Source organism: Mustela nigripes, chromosome 1, assembly GCF_022355385.1.
Source record: "Mustela nigripes isolate SB6536 chromosome 1, MUSNIG.SB6536, whole genome shotgun sequence".
NCBI classification, from domain to species: Eukaryota; Metazoa; Chordata; class Mammalia; order Carnivora; family Mustelidae; genus Mustela; species Mustela nigripes.
This window is the reverse complement of record NC_081557.1, coordinates 157,233,616-157,251,720: the sequence shown is the minus strand read 5'-3', so window position 1 is coordinate 157,251,720 and position 18,105 is coordinate 157,233,616. Positions and strand designations below refer to the sequence as shown.

The window sequence follows — 18,105 nt, the reverse complement described above, 5'->3', positions numbered from 1 at the left end:
CTGAATAGCCAAAACAACCTTGAAAAAGAAGAACAAACTTGGAGACATCATACTTTCCAATTTCAAACTATATTCCAAAGCAACAGTAGTTAAAACAATGTGGTACTTGCATAACAACAGACACATAAATCAGAGGAACACATTAGATAGCCCAGAAAGAAACCCAGGTATTTATGGTCAGTGAGTTAATTTAGAACAACTAGCCAAGACTATCCAACAGACAAGACAGTCCAAAATAAATGGTGTTGGGAAAATCGGACAGCCATACAAAAGAATGAAATTAGAGTCTTATACCATGCACAAGAATTAACTTAAAATGGGTTAAAGATTTGAATGTAAGACCTAAAACCATTAAGATCCTCTAAGAAAACAAGTTGGAAAGCTTTTATTTTTTTTTCAATTTTTTAAAACTACTTAAGAAAAAATGTTTATTATAAAATTTTGAAAATATACAAAAGTAGAGGGAAATAATGAGCCCCATACCTCTATCTTTCAGCTTAGAAACTACCTATATTCTTTTTTGTTTTTATTTTTATTTTATTAGCATATAATGTATTATTTGCCCCAACAGGTCTGTGAATCATCAGTCTTACACCATTCACAGCCCTCACCATAGCACATACCCTCTCCAATGTCCATAGCCCGACCACCTTATCCCTCCCCACAAACCCCCTGGCAGCTGTCAGTTTGTTTTCTGAGATTGAGTCTCTTACGGTTTTTCTCCCTCCCTAGTTCCATCTTGTTTCATTTATATATACAAAGGAAACTACCGGAGCCATCAAAAAACTGAAATTTTGCCATTTGCAATGATATGGATGGAATTAGAGGGTATTATGTTAAGTGAAATAAGTCAATCAGAGAAAGCAATTACCATATGATCTCTCTGATATAAGAAATTGGAGAGGCAGGCCTGGGGCTCGTCCGGGGAAGGGAGGGAAAAAAGGGTGGAAAGCTTTCAGGTATAAGTCTTGGCCAGGACTTTGGATTTGACTCCAAGACTAGGGCAACAAAATAAAAAAACTAAGAAGTTAGGACTACTTCGAACTAAAAACAAAAACAAAACAAACAAAACTTCTGCACAGTGAAGGAAACCATCAACAAAATAAAAAAGCAACCTTTTGAATGGGAGGAGGTATTTGAAAATCATATATCTAATAAAGGGTTAATAGCCAAAATATGTAAAGAGGGACACCTGTGTGGCTCAGTCAGTTAAGTGTTGGACTCTTGTTTTCAGCTCAGGTCATGATCTCCTGGGCATGAGATGGAACCCTGTTGCCAGTTTCTGCACTCAGTGAGGAGTCTGCTTGAAGATACTCTCCCTCTGCTCCTCCCCCTACTCGTGCTTCCCCACAAAAATAAATACATGAATCTTACATATATATAATTATGTTTATTATTATATATATTATTATATAAATTATATTTAAATATAAATATATAGAGAACTTGAACATCTCAATTCCAAAAAACCAATCTGAAAATGGGCAGAGGATCTAAACAAACTTTTTTCCACAGTAGACATAAAGATGGCCAACAAGCACACGAAAAGATGCTCCATATCACTAATTATCAATGAAAGGCAAATCAAAATCACCTCAGTTCACCTCACACATTTTAGAATGGATATTATCAAAAAGATAAGAAATAATAAGAATCGGGAGGATATGGAGCAAAGGGAACTTTCGTGCAGTGTTGGTAGGAATATATATTGGTACAGCCCCTATGAAAAACAGTATGTTGTTTCCTCAAAAAATTAAAAAAAAAATACCATGTGATCCAGCAATTCCATTTTTGGATATTTATTAAAAGAAAACAAAAACACTAATTTCAAAAGATATAAGCACCCCCCCATTTTATTACAGCATTACTTACAGTAATCATAATATAGAAGCAACCCAAGTGTCCATCAATGGATAAATGGACACATACACACACAGAGACACACACCTACAGAATGGAATTCTACTCAGCTTTAAAAGAGAATGAAATCTTGCATTCTCAACAACATAAATAAACCATAAGGGTATTACACTAAATGAAATAACTCAGAGAAAGACAAATACCTTATGACTTCACTTACATGTGAAATCTTAAAAATAAAAAAAAAATGAAAAAACAAAACTGAGTAAAACTAATAGATACAGAGAACATATTGGTGGGAGCCAGAGGAGAAAAGGATTAGGATGGGGTAATGGGCAATGGGAATTAAGAAATACAAACTTCAGGGGTGCATGGCTGGCTCAGTTGGTTAGCGTCTGCCTGTGGTTCGGGTCATGATCCCAGGATCCTGGGATTGAGCCCTGTGTCAGGCTCCCTGCTCAGTGAGAAACCTGCTTCTCTCTCTCCTCCCCACTCATTCTCCCTGTACTATTTCTGTCTCTCTCTCAAATAAATATTTTTTTTAAAGGAAAAGTAATACAAACTTCTAGTTTTAAAATAAATAATTCATGGAGACATATAGCATGTGACTATGGTCAGTAAAATCATATCACATATTTGAAAGCTGCTATGAGAGCATATCTTAAATGTTCTCTTCACAAGAAAAAAAGATTAGCTTTGTATGGTAATATGCGATAACTAATTGCGGTAGTCATTTTAAGTGTATGTGTATATATGTGTATATGTTTATATATATAAATTTATATATACATATATAAATTCATTTTTATATAATCTTTGTGTTATATACCTAAAACTAATATGATATAATATGTTAATTATTGTTAAAAAAAAAAAAAGAATGGTGCCAAAATTCTACCAATGTGTAGAAGACACAACTTGAAACTTTGAATTATTTTTATTTTTCTGTGTAAAATCATTTACCCTCCATGAACCTCATTCCCTTATTGTTTCATAGAATAATGTTTAGTATTCAACACATTAACATGTGGGAAACCGGTCTGTGGACTTTAGTGTAATATAATCATTACTGTATTACCATTTTTGAGTGTCATTTGTCAGCATATGTTAAGAGTGTGAGATAAAATCTCACTTAATTTTTATAATGAGCTTATAAAGTAAATATACTTACTGTGCAAATGACACAGGGTGATTATATTACATATCCATAGTAACACAGCTAACAGATAAACAGTGCATTCTTTTTATTCATAAGTAATAGGTATGACGTGAATACCAGCTCTTGTTGAGGACAAATTCATGTGATCTCATTATTTGTCCATGACTGATCTGCTCATTATCCTTTCCAATTCCTATTGGTAGGTGCCAATGGAACGATTTATCTCACAGAGTTCTTATGTTGTAATGTATCCTTAATCTTTGTATTGTTTTTTTACAAAAATCAATAAACTTTCATAAGGCATTTGACAACTTGGTAGATTTTAAAATAGTTGTATTTCATCATGAAAAGAAAAAAATATCTATTTTTTATTCATATTCATATGCTGAACTATTTAATCCTTGTGTAAGGGGGGTGGATATAAAAGTTCTAGAAACAACATTAAAATATAAATGGAACACAAGTACTCCACTGGGAGGAATTCACTTTGCTTACAAAGAAGAACTGTACTTTGTATAAAGATGATTTCCCGAAGCAGTCAGCGTATGCCAGCGGAAAAGACTAAAAGATACTCAGTGGGAAGATGATCTCCATTTATCTTATTCATACAAAGCCATTTATAATTTTTTAAAACTCCTTATTCTATTTTTAGTTAGCATCCAGTCAGGAAGCTCAAAGTTTACTTTGTGTTCTATTTCCTCTTAGGATTCCGAGGCCATAGGAAATGCTGTGATTCACTGTATGAAAACAGGACCCAGAGTTGACAATAAGGTTTAGTTGGTGTTACCTCATTTATAATGATCCAGTGACAGTCAAAAGCAACCAAATTAGTCTCCACAACCTAGAACAGAAAACAAACCAGCTATCAGTCAGCATTAATAGTGAAAACCAAACCAAACCAAATGAATATACTTGCAAATGGCAGAGAAAAACAAAAAACGAAAACAAAAACAAAACCCATATCACGTGTTAGAAAGATCTTTGTTATTAAATTAAAGATGTAAAACTGTTAGCCGAACACCACAGAAGCTTTTGTGTTCAACGTGCGGATGCACTGTAGACTTGCTAATTAAGTTTGAAAATAAAATTCATCACAAGCCTAGAAAAATAGGTTTCAACTAAAAAAATAAATAATACCACACAGTGATTTAACTGGTAGTTCAAATCACATTTCCTATTTCAAGTAAAGTTTGATGGCTTTCTATTCTATTTCTACAGTCTGGCTCTAACATTCTTATCTTCTGCTATTTCCTTATGTAAATGCTTGCTATTTTCTTAAAGCAAACTGCTCTGTGTTCTGAAATACTTTGTACTGTGTTCTCTAAGGAGATCCAATTGTAAAGTTGTCTGAATGTAAAAACTAAAAGCAATAAAGATTATATTAACATTAAGTTGTGGGTGGATAACTTCAGTAGCTTTTAGCTGCTAATTACATAAACAAAATTTATGCAAAAGGAAAAACAAACAATATATAGGTCGCAATCTTGACTAACTTTGAATAAATGGATTCTAAATGATTCTTGGCTTGGGCTAAAAACTGTAAGCTTGGTCACACACACGTGTGTGTGTATGGAGTGTGTGTGGGCATGGGGGGGGCACAGTAAGGTAGAGGTAGCTTTTGTATTACTTTCCATTCTATCCAATCTTATACATATTTTAAGGTATGTTTTTATGATTCATGCTGTGGGGCATACAGGCCTATAACAGGTGACACTGTTTTATAAAAGATTATTCTCATATTTTCAGCAATAATGCCCACAGATCGGGTTTTAAATGAAGATTCTTTCTAATAACTATCAAGGAGTTGTTATAATACTGTGATTGTTTTGTTGGTTATTCTTCTTCCAACTGAGAAATGACTGTTGAAAGATGCACTGAATCATGAGAATTCCAACTGGAAATATATTTCTTGTATGATTCAATATTTTCTGAAAGGATGTAGTTACTTCCAGTATTTTTGTTTTAATTTTGGTATAAATTTTGTACTATTTCAATACGTATCACATCTGTCCCTATGAATTTATTGAAGTATATAGATAATACATCACCATATAAGTGAAGATGTTATTTATTTTTAATTAACATCATTATTATCATCATTTTTAAAAATACATATATTTTCCATTTATATGCAAAATAATGTAGAAAATATGACTTTGGCAGTTTTCAGTTTTAGAAATCACTTTACGCCATTAAGACCAGCACTTATTTCTAATTTTATGATTATATTTCTTTAATCATCTTAGACAAATCAATCACTAATTTATTAGCAATAAAAAGTGTTAAAAAAAAAGTGTTCGAAAATAAGCAAGGGCTCTTAGAATTTAAAGAAATACAAACCAGAAATTCTGATATGAAGAAAATAGTTTTCCAGTTAAATAGAGTGACATATCTTTTTTTAAAAAGCCCGTGACTTAAAAAAAAAAAATGACCAAAATACGGTAATAGCTAGAAGTCAAAGAGAAATGAAAGCCAAAATATAGATTGAAAGAACCTACTGAAACAACATCAGCAGTAGAGTGAGGAGATGGCTCAGTTTAGCTTAAATTGTCTTCATGCCGATAATCTATACCATTTGGACAGATTAGGCAACATCTGGGCTCTTAGAACCCTTCATTAACCTGCGGACCTTTTTAAATGAGAAGCTGTCTTGTACAACAGCACTTATGAAAGAGGTAGAAGATAAAGGTTGCAGTGGTAACTTACTGATAATTTGTTTGGACCATTTTCCTATTCATTTTTCACACTTTGACCTGAAACAAACTTTCAGGCAAAAGCATGGCACAGCGTAGAAGTCCAGGCTCAGTCTCATATTTCCATAGAGGAGAAAGGTGAGTATCTCGTCTAAGGCCATGGTTCTATTAATTCTACCACCCTCCTTTGCTTAGGGTCAGCAGAGAGATTATCTTCTTTCACTCCTGTTTTTAATTTCACTCATGAGTATGGATACACAAGCCATTTCATAGTATGAATTTGAAACAAGGAAAGAGATTATTAGCACATTACTGCAGATAAGGAAATAAATCATTTACTACAACAGCTTAAATTCTTGGAACAGACCCTGTTCTACTACTGCCTGATGTGGTACTGTGCTAACCCAGAAATAAACCTCTTGACACATTACATTTTGGGTCTCCTTGTTAGAGTAATTTAGCCTATTTTATCTAATGTAATGCATTTTTATTAATCTTAGCTATGCACATTTTTCTAACCTTAATAAATTGTAATAAATAGCTCATTAGAGTAATTTTAAATCCCGTGATTTTATAAAGGCATGGTTTCCAAACCATGCAATATTTGGTGGCCTTTTCACAAATGTCAAATATTCAGGCCTTTTTTCATGAGCCCAGTATTCTTTGGGAAAGGAAAACAAATTATGCCAGAAAGGCACTCAAGAAGGAAAAGGTAGATATGTCTGTCCCTTTTATTACATACCAAAATAGGTGTACACAACTCAAATCCATGTAGTAAGGTGGCACCCTGTTATAAAGAAACTCTGAAGCTTTTTTATTGGTATGTTGTACACAAAATGTTAATGCTTCCATTCATCATCTGAGGAGGAATATACTTTCCTTAGCTTTATGTTAACATCTTTATGCATAAACAATGAGCTGGCATGAGTTATCTGATTTTTTAATAATTGAGTGTCACTAAAAGTAAGTGATATGAAAAAGCTACTAATTAAAATGGTAACTGATATCTGGAAATGGAAGGAGCATTTACAAAGGGGCATAAAAGATGACAGGCACTTCAACAACCTAGACTTTGGAAACCTGGTAGGCTTTGAGTTCTTTCACTTAAATGACTAGAACAGATATACTGTACAGATAAAAATAAAATGTATTACTATACCTATACTAGCATATAGCATGTGACTTTGCATATATATGCATCCCCTTCAGAAAAGTAAAATTACAACCAAGTTAAAAGAAAAGATGGAGCGATAATGTGGTTTATGCTTTCTGCATATTATCACACTGAGCTAACACATAATGAATATTCTTAGGAGAAACATATTTAAATAAAAAAAATTCACAGCAATTTGTGTGGATAACAAAAGGCACCTAGATATTGTAAAGCAAAATCAAATCATCTGACAATTTTTCTATTTTTTTAGTAATATCAGTCCCTTTTCACCTGATATACCTCAGTCTCAGTAACGCTGTATCAGACTAGCAGCATTACTAATGTGAAGGACTGAATTCTGGATAAAAGATTAAGAAGTGATTGTAGATATCCTAGAATTTTTTAAACCTTTATATTTATTTTCACAGTTACATTAGAACACAAGGAGGGAAAATTTTTTCCTTTCCCCATCTTCCTTACCTAAGTATCTCATCTCCTTTTTCAGCAGTAAACATATCTGAAGCCAATGAAATAGATTAAGCAATTGATTGTTTTTTTTTTTTTCACCAGGACCCTATTTTACATCTGAGCTCATTATTAGAATTGTGTGTTCTCATTCCGAGGATTCTTATAATTGTCTAGCAAGTTAGTAAACACTAATTGTATTTCTTAATCCAAAATTTCAAGAAATTTTAGATTGCTATGAAGTATTGAAGATCCTAAAAATTAATTTAAAAATTTATTACCATAACAATAAGAAACACTCCTTGAAAGATCATATTATGCTGGAGCTATTCAGTCAGCATTATACTTGGGCAAGTCAGCAAGAAAAATACCATCCAATGGGGACTCCTGTATGTTTGGTATTCAAAATAACAGAAAGGAAATATGGATTTTCCTTCCTAATCTGCTCCTCCTCTCCTTCTTACCCCATGCTTCTCTCTTATCACTAGGCATGTGTATATTAGTCATGTAAAGGAGCATGGGGTATGTTCATATAGAGTTGCTTCGACTCTGATACAAAGCACATAGTTATAACAAATGAGACTACCCTGCCTCCCAAGAAGTTGAGCTTATTTTAAAGGAATTGAGCAAAAAAGGGGGAAAAAATCAAGCCCTGTCAGAAAGACAAGCGATGAGTAAGGACAGACCATCTGTCACTGGCAGGAACTTTAGAACTTCTGAATCTTTAGAAAAGCCTGACAATTTATCACCATGTCTTCCATCATTTGTCCTTAAATCTTCAGATGTGCTAAATATAAGACAATCGGAAGCAAAGAAATTGCCAGAGCATGTATCTCACTGGTAATAAATGTGGAACAGTTCCTACGAGCACAGAGGACAATTTAATTGACTAAACAATAACAGCAACATGCTGTTTTTCACTCAACCTTGTGGCTTAACTAAATTAAACTTGTTCCCTTTGCAGGAGGCACTAAATATTACACGTTCATACAAAGCGTTCCAGCACTCTGTACACCTGCAGCAGTGAGGATTTCAGGTGTTTACTTCCTATTCCTGTCTATTCCAAATCGCCAGGTGGAAACATGCTTGGGGAAGGACACCAACAGTTACGCTGGAACAAGCGGCCAGAGAAATATTAAAGAGCTCTTCCCCTCCTGGCTCCTCATCTATCGTAAGACTATAGCTTATATCTCTGTTTCTAGAACTATATTCTGTGAGATACTACCTCCACTAAAATTCATAAACATTTGGTAGCAAGTAGATTTAGAAATGCTAGGTTAACCAAATTAATAGGTGTCACTACTGCATCACTCCCCAAAGAATTAAGCAGGTTAATATCAATATTGAAAGTAATTAACATAAAATTCATATTAATATGAATAATATTGGGGGACATATGGCTTCAGACCTATGAGTGTGAGCTCTAAAGTAAGAGTCAATGCCTCTGTTTTCTTTCAGTGTGACTTTGAGGAAATTACCAACCCTATAAACCTCAGTTTCGTCATTTGTAACTAGGATTAACACCATTGCCTACGTAATAAAATCATAGTGAAGCTCAAATGCAACCAACAATAGTAGATTCTCAATAAACACCAACTCTTCCATTTTAATGAATATGCTTTATGGAATTCCAGGAGGAGATATTTGGAATTGACATATTCCAAATTGATCTGACTCGTGGGGAGACCAATTTTCTCCATTATAAATCCTGTGGGATTAGTACTTTGGGGAAATGTTAATTTAGTCACATATTTCTAAAAGTTCTAAAATTTTATTGAAACCCCACAAGGAATTTTCTAATTTTAAAATCATGGCCTTAAAATAATCCTACAGAAAGAGTGACTAACAGAGGACATTTTCCATAAAACAATTAGAAATACAGGAACAAAACTTGAATTACCATATTTTATGTAAAATTCAAATGCATATGTAGTAGTTTTGGCCAAATAATGATACTTGTTCTTTTCTCTTTTTAACTTTTTTACCCCCTTTGTAATTAAACAAAAGAAACGCAATCATTATACTCTCCAATAAAGTATAAAAAGGAAATATATCATGTATAAAGTTTATAGCATATAGTAGATTCTTAGAAGATCAGTGGATTTACAGTCCAAACCCTCCCTCCAGTGTCCCAAATGTCATATATGACAAAACTGCACAACCACAAAGTTCTGCTAGTAGAAATTCCATTAGATACTCCAGTGCTTCAAAATGCGAAGTGAAAATACAAAACTTCTTAAGGTACAGTCAACCTGGAGTTCATTTCCATTGCTTTTTTTTTTTTTTTTTTTAAAGATGGGTTGTTTTTCATTTTTCTTTTCACTAGAATCGCCAAAGCCACAGTCCAGGGAGACCCTGGAGTATTGTGTCGATTTCATTTTAAAATCCCAAATATATCCAGCAGATGGCATGAGTAAGCCCTCGAGAGCTGATACTGGGCAACACGGGGATATTCTGAAATGACTGTCTTGTTTGCATTTCCCCTTGAGCTCAGCATGGGTCCGCAACTCTCTTCTGTTCTTATCCAAGCAGCTACTATCTGCCATCCCACTCTGTGCCTTTTGCTTTAGAATCTCTGCTCTGATCTTCCAGCTGGAAGACCACAAATACACTTTCATCCAAATCCTCTTGCCATTACTGCCAAAGTTATTTCATAAACGGATATGCTAGAATTATTGTTACTGCTGTGCAGTTGGGTCTTCCCACACCCCCTGGGAGATGGAAATAAGCCACCGCTGAGATTTGGCCAAAAGTATACTACCTTCTCTGCTTCTTAATGTGGAAAGATGGGCACTAACACACACACACAATAGAGAATCTGTGTTCATCCTATCACACAGACCCACCTTCCTGTGTCCTAAATTACTGAAGAGAGATTGAACAACTACCAAAAGTGAATTTATGATTTCAATACTTTGACCAATGAGGATACAAGTAAGGTTCTAACAATCATTTCCAGGGCAGGGGACCACGGTTTAACTGCTTTAATTCTTTCTGAAGTTTTGGTTGCATTGGGCTTCATTTAGATGTTCTGCTGTGGTGATTGAAGAGTACTTTCCCCAAAACAATTAGGAAAAGTAGTGGTTGTTCAGAAACCGTTATTCCTTTCTCATGCCATGTTCTAAAATGTTAACCTTCAGTACAACGAGGGAATTAATGTTACATTAAAATATTTTTTTGATTTTCTTCGTTTTTTAATAGCTAAGTGGTTCTTGACAGAGTAAATTACTTCCTAAGTATAATTGGCAAACAAATAAATGCAAGTTCTTACTTGGATTTGATCTCCGTTTAATGATGATGATTTCGGGGCACATTGGCTCTTAATTGCTGGGATTTATGAAATAAGACTTTCTTGTTATCTTGAAGCAAATAAAAGGGGAAAATGCTTCTTATAGAGAAGTCTATTGATCACATCAAAATACAACATACAAGCTTTTCACCACCGTGAACTTCATGCTTTGCTCTTTTTTTTTCTTCATTCCTTTTGATCTATTCTCTATCTTCTCTCCTTGACAAGTGTTTCTCAAAACTCAGACTGAAATAAATGTCAAATCCTTTCTCAACTCTCATCTCCCTAACACCAAGAAGTATTATCCCCAAGGTCGTGCTCATCTAGCACTTTGAGCAAACCTGTACCCAGGTTTGTTAATTTAATTAAATCATGTTGAGTTATGTAACTGACTGTGAGAGCTGTGTTGTGTTTTTATTATTTTTTTAATATTTTATTTATTCATTGGACAGACAGAGATCACAAGTAGGCAGAGAGAGGAGGAAGCAGGCTCCCCGCTGAGCAGAGAGCCCGATGCGGGACTCGATCCCAGGACCCTGGGATCATGACCTGAGCCGAAGGCAGAGGCTTAACCCACTGAGCCACCCAGGCGCCCCAGCTGGGTTGTGTTTTATATTCCCCTTATTCCCTCCTCATTAGCCTGACTGGCTTTCTTGCTGGTTCTCCAGCACAGTCCTGCTTTGGCCTTTACCCTGCTTCTTGAACTGCTCTTCACCAGAAGGACAGATGCACACAGCGACACAGCCCTGGGCATTGCATGTGGGACTCAGCATAAACATCACTTCATCAGGCATGACTTCTGTAATCACCCACTTCTGATAATCCCCCCATGCATTATCCCACATGAAGCAGACACACACACACACACACACACACACAGATACACACACACACACGATTCACTGCCTCTTTCCGTGCACTAGGGACATAAACTTCACAACCCTAAGAATTTCATTTTGATCATTGGTCTATACCCTCAGAAAAATAAATGATATATAATAGAGTTTCAATAAAATTTTTGCCAGGCACAAGGCAAATTTTCACTAAATGCTGTTTGTGGAAAAAAGGACAACTATATAGTCCTAACTCATGTTTATGTATCTGTGGATATCCCTACCTCACCTTTGACTAAACCATTTGATAAACTTGTTTGAAAGGAAGTCACTGGATGGGAATTCATCATTAAAAAATAAATAAATAACAAGAAAATGACTCAACTCACATTTTTGCCAATGAAGAGCTCTTGATTACTTATGTGGTAATGAAGTATAGAATTATCATATTCAAAATTTCCAAAGTCAAAGCCTCAGAGTTTGGAGGTTTTGTGATATTAGGAAAAACATAAAATTTGAAAAACTGGACTTGAGTTCAAATGCCAGATTTCCTTATTGATAGTCAATATATTACTTACTCTGAGTCTCACTTTCCTGATTATAGGAATATTGCTCTTTTCAGAGGTAGTAAGGTTTACACAGATGAATGTATCTAAAACACTTGGAACATTGTCAGAACTCATTTGCTAACCTCTTTCCTTTGTTAACTTTCTTTCCCTTTACTCAGGTTATTGCAGTATTTACGACACTACTCATAAATGACTATGAGTATATTTATTCAATTCAGTAAAAGTTTATTAAATGCTGTTTATAGTATATTTATAATAATAAAAGCTAATATTTATTCAGTGACTATTATGTGCTGGGCACCAAGTGCATATACATATACAGTAATTTATTTAATGTCTACTATATCCTTATGATGTAAGCACCACATTCATTGTCCACCTTACATGAGAAGAAACTGAAGCAACTCACCCAAATCATTAAGTTGGGTGTGGAATCCAGAATCAATAACTAGTAAACAATTTTTCTTTCTTTTTTTTAAATTTTTTTATTTTTTATAAACATATTTTTATCCCCAGGGGTACAGGTCTGTGAATCGCCAGGTTTACACACTTCACAGCACTCACCAAAGCACATACCCTCCCCAATGTCCATAATCCCACCCCCCTTCTCCCAAACCCCCTCCCCGCAGCAACCCTCAGTTTGTTTTGTGAGATTAAGAGTCACTTATGGTTTGTCTCCCTCCCAATCCCATCTTGTTTCATTCATTCTTCTCCTACCCACTTAAGCCCCCATTAGTAAACAATTTTCTACATAATGTTTTCACAGCCTTCTCCATCAGGTTTCAGAAACTGTTCGCTTTTTTTCAGAATTAAAATAACTACAGTTAAACTGAATATTGTATAACAATATATGATACAAACGGTTGCTTTATGTATTTAAACTCCAGTGTATAACTTATTTTTATCTACTGTGCACTTTTGAAAGGTTATGAACCATAGAAAATTTTGAGAAATGAAGGCAGTCTTATCTTCCATTCTGCTCCATGACCTTTACCTTGAAGTGGTAAAAGAAAATTTTTCTTTTAGTGAGTCTTAATTCCCATCTTCTTTTTCTTTTTATTTTTTTTTAATTTTCTTTTAAAGATTTTATTTATTTATCAGAGAGAGAGAGGGGGAGAGAGCGAGCACAGGCAGACAGAATGGCAGGCAGAGGCAGAGGGAGAAGCAGGCTCCCTGCTGAGCAAGGAGCCCGATGTGGGACTCGATCCCAGGACGCTGGGATCATGACCTGAGCCGAAGGCAGCTGCGTAACCAACTGAGCCACCCAGGCGTCCCCCATCTTCTTTTTAGAATGTAACTTGTTATAAGGATTAACTGATCAATATTATATATATTATATATATATATATATAAAACATTATATATAAGAATATATAGAGAACTGTTTCTCTGATTCAGCAATAGCAACTATATATATATATATATATAGCATATATACACACATATACATATATATATATATGTGTGTGTGTGTGTGTGTGTGTGTATTTCTCTGTTCCTGCTCTCTTTTCATAACAAAACTTTTGATTAGCCCCACAGGATGAAGTGTCAAAAGCATCTAGAAGAGAAAATGTAGATCATGATTCTTATTGTGGCAGTAAGGCAGTAAGGACATTAGGCATCTAATTTCTGTAGTTAAACAGTTTACTACTCTTCTTTGTGTAACTTGGCTGTATTCTGGGTTATCAACAGCTCATTACTGATGAAGCCAATATGGATGCTGATTATTACTCATTAAAAGACATTCCTAGTTTAGTGTTTCTCTTATCTTTGGACTCTTCTAATATTTCACAGGGACTCTCCCTTCTAGAATATCAAGAATGGTATAAAATATCGATGATTCTGGACTCAAAAGACTTTGGAGGGGGAAACGTATTTGAAAGGTCTTATTAGTTTTGATACATAAAGTACCCAAAAGAAAAATAAAGAAATGCAAAATGTGAATTTCCATGGCCATATTCCTAAATAAACTGTTTAGGTCATTCTCAAGATATTTAAACCCATTGGAGGTATGATCCTTGAACATTTTGTAAATCAAAACAAGACCTTCAAGCTTTTTCAGGTTTCTAAATTTCTTTCATGGTTCTTTCATAAAAAGTATACCTTGTGGCCTACCATAAAAAATGTTTTCAATGGTGTTGGACTTGACAGCATGGACAATTTCCAGAATTTCAAGCAATTGACTCTCCCGTCTGTGCTATTTCACTATGGTGAAATATAAACCATCTTTTTCTTACCACTGACAAATCACCTTATGGTGTTAGAACTGTGTTTAGTAACAAAATGTCAGTTGAAACTGAGGCACCAACTGTTAACTGCTCAAACAAAATGTCATTTGTAGAACAGAATTACAGAATTTGACAAAGGAACCTATGCTATGATCACAGAATCAAGAGTATTCAAAAATCATCTGACACGTTTTAGATCTCATTAAATTATTTTTTGAATTATTTTTAAAACTTTGTTTACATGGATGCTTATCTGCCTGTCAGCATTTATAATAGCACAACTTCTACAAAATGACTAGTTCCCCTGAATCCCATTTACACCGCTCCACCTTTCCCAGAAATGGATCACACAAATGTGTGAGTTAGCATTCAACAGGTAGAAATGGTTTTAAGCCCTCAAGTTCCAGCCCCTCTAAAACCAGAAACAGGGGGGCCTGGGTGGCTCAGTGGTTTAAGCCCCTGTCTTCAGCTCAGGTCATGATCTCTCTGGGTCCTGGGATCAAGCCCTACATCGGGCTCTCTGCTCAGCAGGGAGCCTGCTTCCCCTCTCTCTCTCTGCCTGCCTCTCTGCCTACTTGTAATCTCTGCCTGTCAAATAAATAAATAAAATCTTTTAAAAAATTAAAAAATTAAAAAATCAGAAACAAAGCAAAAAAAATCTGAATAACAACAGCTACCATTTGGGGGATGTGTATTAAAACATTTCAGTGCCTTTCATCATTTTGGTCTTATATCAACCCTTTGAAGGTAGTTGCTATTACATTTCCCATTTTACAAATAAATTAACACAGTCTTAACTTCACTGCTCCCTTCTCCTGATGGTAGAACAGGACGAGTTTGCTCTAAAGGAGACTAATTTCAGTAGAGCTTTGAGTCCCTTTCTTTTCTTTCTTTTTTTTTTTTAAGATTTTATTTATTTATTTGAGAGAGAGAGAGAGAGAGTATGAGAAGAGGGGAGGGTCAGAGGGAGAAGCAGACTCCCTGCCAAGCAGGGAGCCCGATGTGGGACTCGATCCCGGGACTCCAGGATCATGACCTGAGCTGAAGGCAGTCGCTGAACCAACTGAGCCATCCAGGTGCCCCCCTTTCTTTTTTTTTTTTTTTTCCCGTTAGGGAATCTGCAACAATAGTTACTTACATACTCTGCTTTCCACATCTCTCCATTTACCATCTATGGGACAACAGATCTCCTTCCACCTAACACATGAGCTTTCAAATGACTTTCGCAGACAGTCTTGTCAAATACTGCCTATGATTGCTTTCTCCTTTTTCACTTTTCACATTTATATAGTGATCATTCTGGCTTCTGCTCCCAACTCCCCCACTCTTCTTTATTTGTCTGGCCTCTAGGTATCTTTTAGGTATAATTATCCTCATCATTTCTAAGAAGTCTTCCATGATCACTACACCCCTCCCACCATAAACTTGTCTTATAAATGAGGATATGAATCACCATTTCTGAACACGTTTAATTTATATATATGTGTGTGTATATATATATATATATTTTTTTTTAATTTGACTACATTCTCTACCCTACGAAAAGCTTCTTGAGGCAGGGATGGTGTTTTATCTATTTTATATTTCCAAAAACTAACTCTGGACCTGACTCAGACAATAAGTATTGTGAACTGGACTTGAACTATCCTGTTATAAGGTCAATTTGCCCCATAATGTGACTGTAGATGTGAGAAGGTTACTTTGCCCCCTCCCCCCAGCCCAGGTGAACTGCCCTGCAACTGCAGGGGAAATGAGTTTCCAGCATATTGACCTATGCCACCTTGAGAGCTTGTATCCCTTCTCTTCTCTTCCTGACAACTTGTATCCAGCACATTTGGCCACACACAAACATAACCTAGAAGTGAGGGTATGTTAGCATCTCTGGAGATCAACTCTCAACCAACAGTGATGGGAAGAGGTGGATAAATGCTCCTGTCTCCCCACCCTCCTGTGGGAATGACTCAGAGGTATATTCCAAAGGCTCCCCACAAGATTGAGCTCCATTTGCCCACCTTTTAATTCATTCCTGGTAACACAATCTTATGTGTTTACCATTATGTTTACCATTCCCTTACTTGTGCTTTTTGGGACAAACTCCCTGATAAATCATCTGTACCCAAGTTCTTGTCTCAGGATCTATACCAGTAACTCAAACTTAGTCAGTCTTCCTACATAAAACACACAATTTACTACACATGAATTGAGAATAGTTGCTATAGTTAAATGAAGAAATTCTTGAGAAGTAGAAAAATGCTTGAGACATTAAAATTATTCACAATCTGTCTATAGGAGTTGTCTTCCTATAATAGACTGCTGAGAACTCTCATAATCCTAAAAAGCTTTGATGTCACTGTGTACAGTGTATTTGGGAATTCTTCACATAGGTGATTCTCAATTCTTCGTGTGCATTAGAATCACCTGGAGGAAGTTTTAAACTTAGTACTGGGCCCACTCCAGTCTTTTCTGATTTAGAAGTTCTGGCATGGAGTCTGAGAATTTGCATTTCTAACAAGTTCCCAGTTGGTGCCTGTGCTGCAGGTTTAGTGAATCATTCTGAGATCCACTGCTTTACAAAAGAGCCCTGGTCAGGGACTGAGTGTGATGATTTGACGTTAAGTCTATATCCATTCAATTACTTTGACAAAACCATTCAAGCTTTTTGAACACCTGAAACATACTAGACACAGCGCTAGGATAGGAGTCGATTCATTGAGTAAGGCAGACTTGGTCTTTGTTCTAAGTGAGCTTTCAGCTCCAACAGAGACTGTGAGGAATCTGAAAGGTATAACGGTCTAACGGTCTCTAGGTGCTGTTCCTTCACAAATAACCAAGAACATGCACCTTTCCCCAGGAGGAAAGACGAAATACTTGTTTCAGAAAGAATATCGTCGTTTTAAGCTTATTGTTTAAAAATTGCTTCTAATTTGAAGCAAACTTCTTTCCATACATTAAAGTGTTGCGCTTTATACCTTGATCATATCTGCACAAATCATACACAAATTATTTCAAATCACACATATTTTCTGTTTGGAATGATGAATTTTTATTTATAAAGATTGAATTTCTGGGATTAATAACCATAAACATTATTTTGCTTTTATGTCCATTTTTGTTTGTTTTTCCATTTGCAACTGACAAAGTCAGCCTTGAATAAAGGCTGGCAATTATATCCTGAAATATATTATTGAATTTGCCTGTTCGTTATTTCTTATATTCCATTTCAAGTTCAATAGTAGGAATCAGTTCTGGCATGTTGTTAAATAAATTATGTGTTAAGGCTTGCTTTAACTAACTCCAGTCAGGTAAAAAGAAAAGAAAAAATATGTGTGTGTGTGTGTGTGTACATATATATATATATATATATATACACACATATATATACATACATATATATACATATATATATACACACATATATATACATACATATATATACATATATATATATTTTAAAGATTATTCACTCTTCAGTCAGATTTCACTCTTCAGTCAGATTTTCTTTTGAGAGTTGAATTTTTATTAGGAATTATAAAATGGGACTGAGGTGTGGTTCTGTCACTAGCATTGAGGCTGTAAATGCTGTGTGGAACATTTGTGGTTCATAATTCAAAAGGTGGCCTGGAGATACGTGTCTGGCCTTTCTTGGTCCGTTATAAAGAATTACATACCGATTTTGAATCTCCCATATATTTCACAGTTTACTGAAGTACTTAGCACTGTTCCACAGCATTCATTCATATTTAGCATAATTTCACAGTCTACTCAGGTCAGAATATGAAAGGAAGATAGCAAAGATGGATCTATTAGAAAATAATCCCTTGGACTCCCTCAGACCCAAAGACATGCACTAACACCT

At 35.2% G+C, this 18,105-nt stretch overlaps 1 protein-coding gene across 1 annotated transcript in view; it reads right to left on the bottom strand.

Annotated features, from left to right (window-relative positions):
- Positions 1 to 18,105, bottom strand: part of GRID2 (glutamate ionotropic receptor delta type subunit 2) — a 1,183,642-nt gene that overhangs the window by 570,391 nt on the left and 595,146 nt on the right. Inside the window, exon 5 of the mRNA XM_059414235.1 lies at positions 3,807 to 3,860. Within this exon, the coding sequence (XP_059270218.1) occupies positions 3,807 to 3,860 (54 nt within the window). The remainder of the gene's footprint in view (positions 1 to 3,806; positions 3,861 to 18,105) is intronic.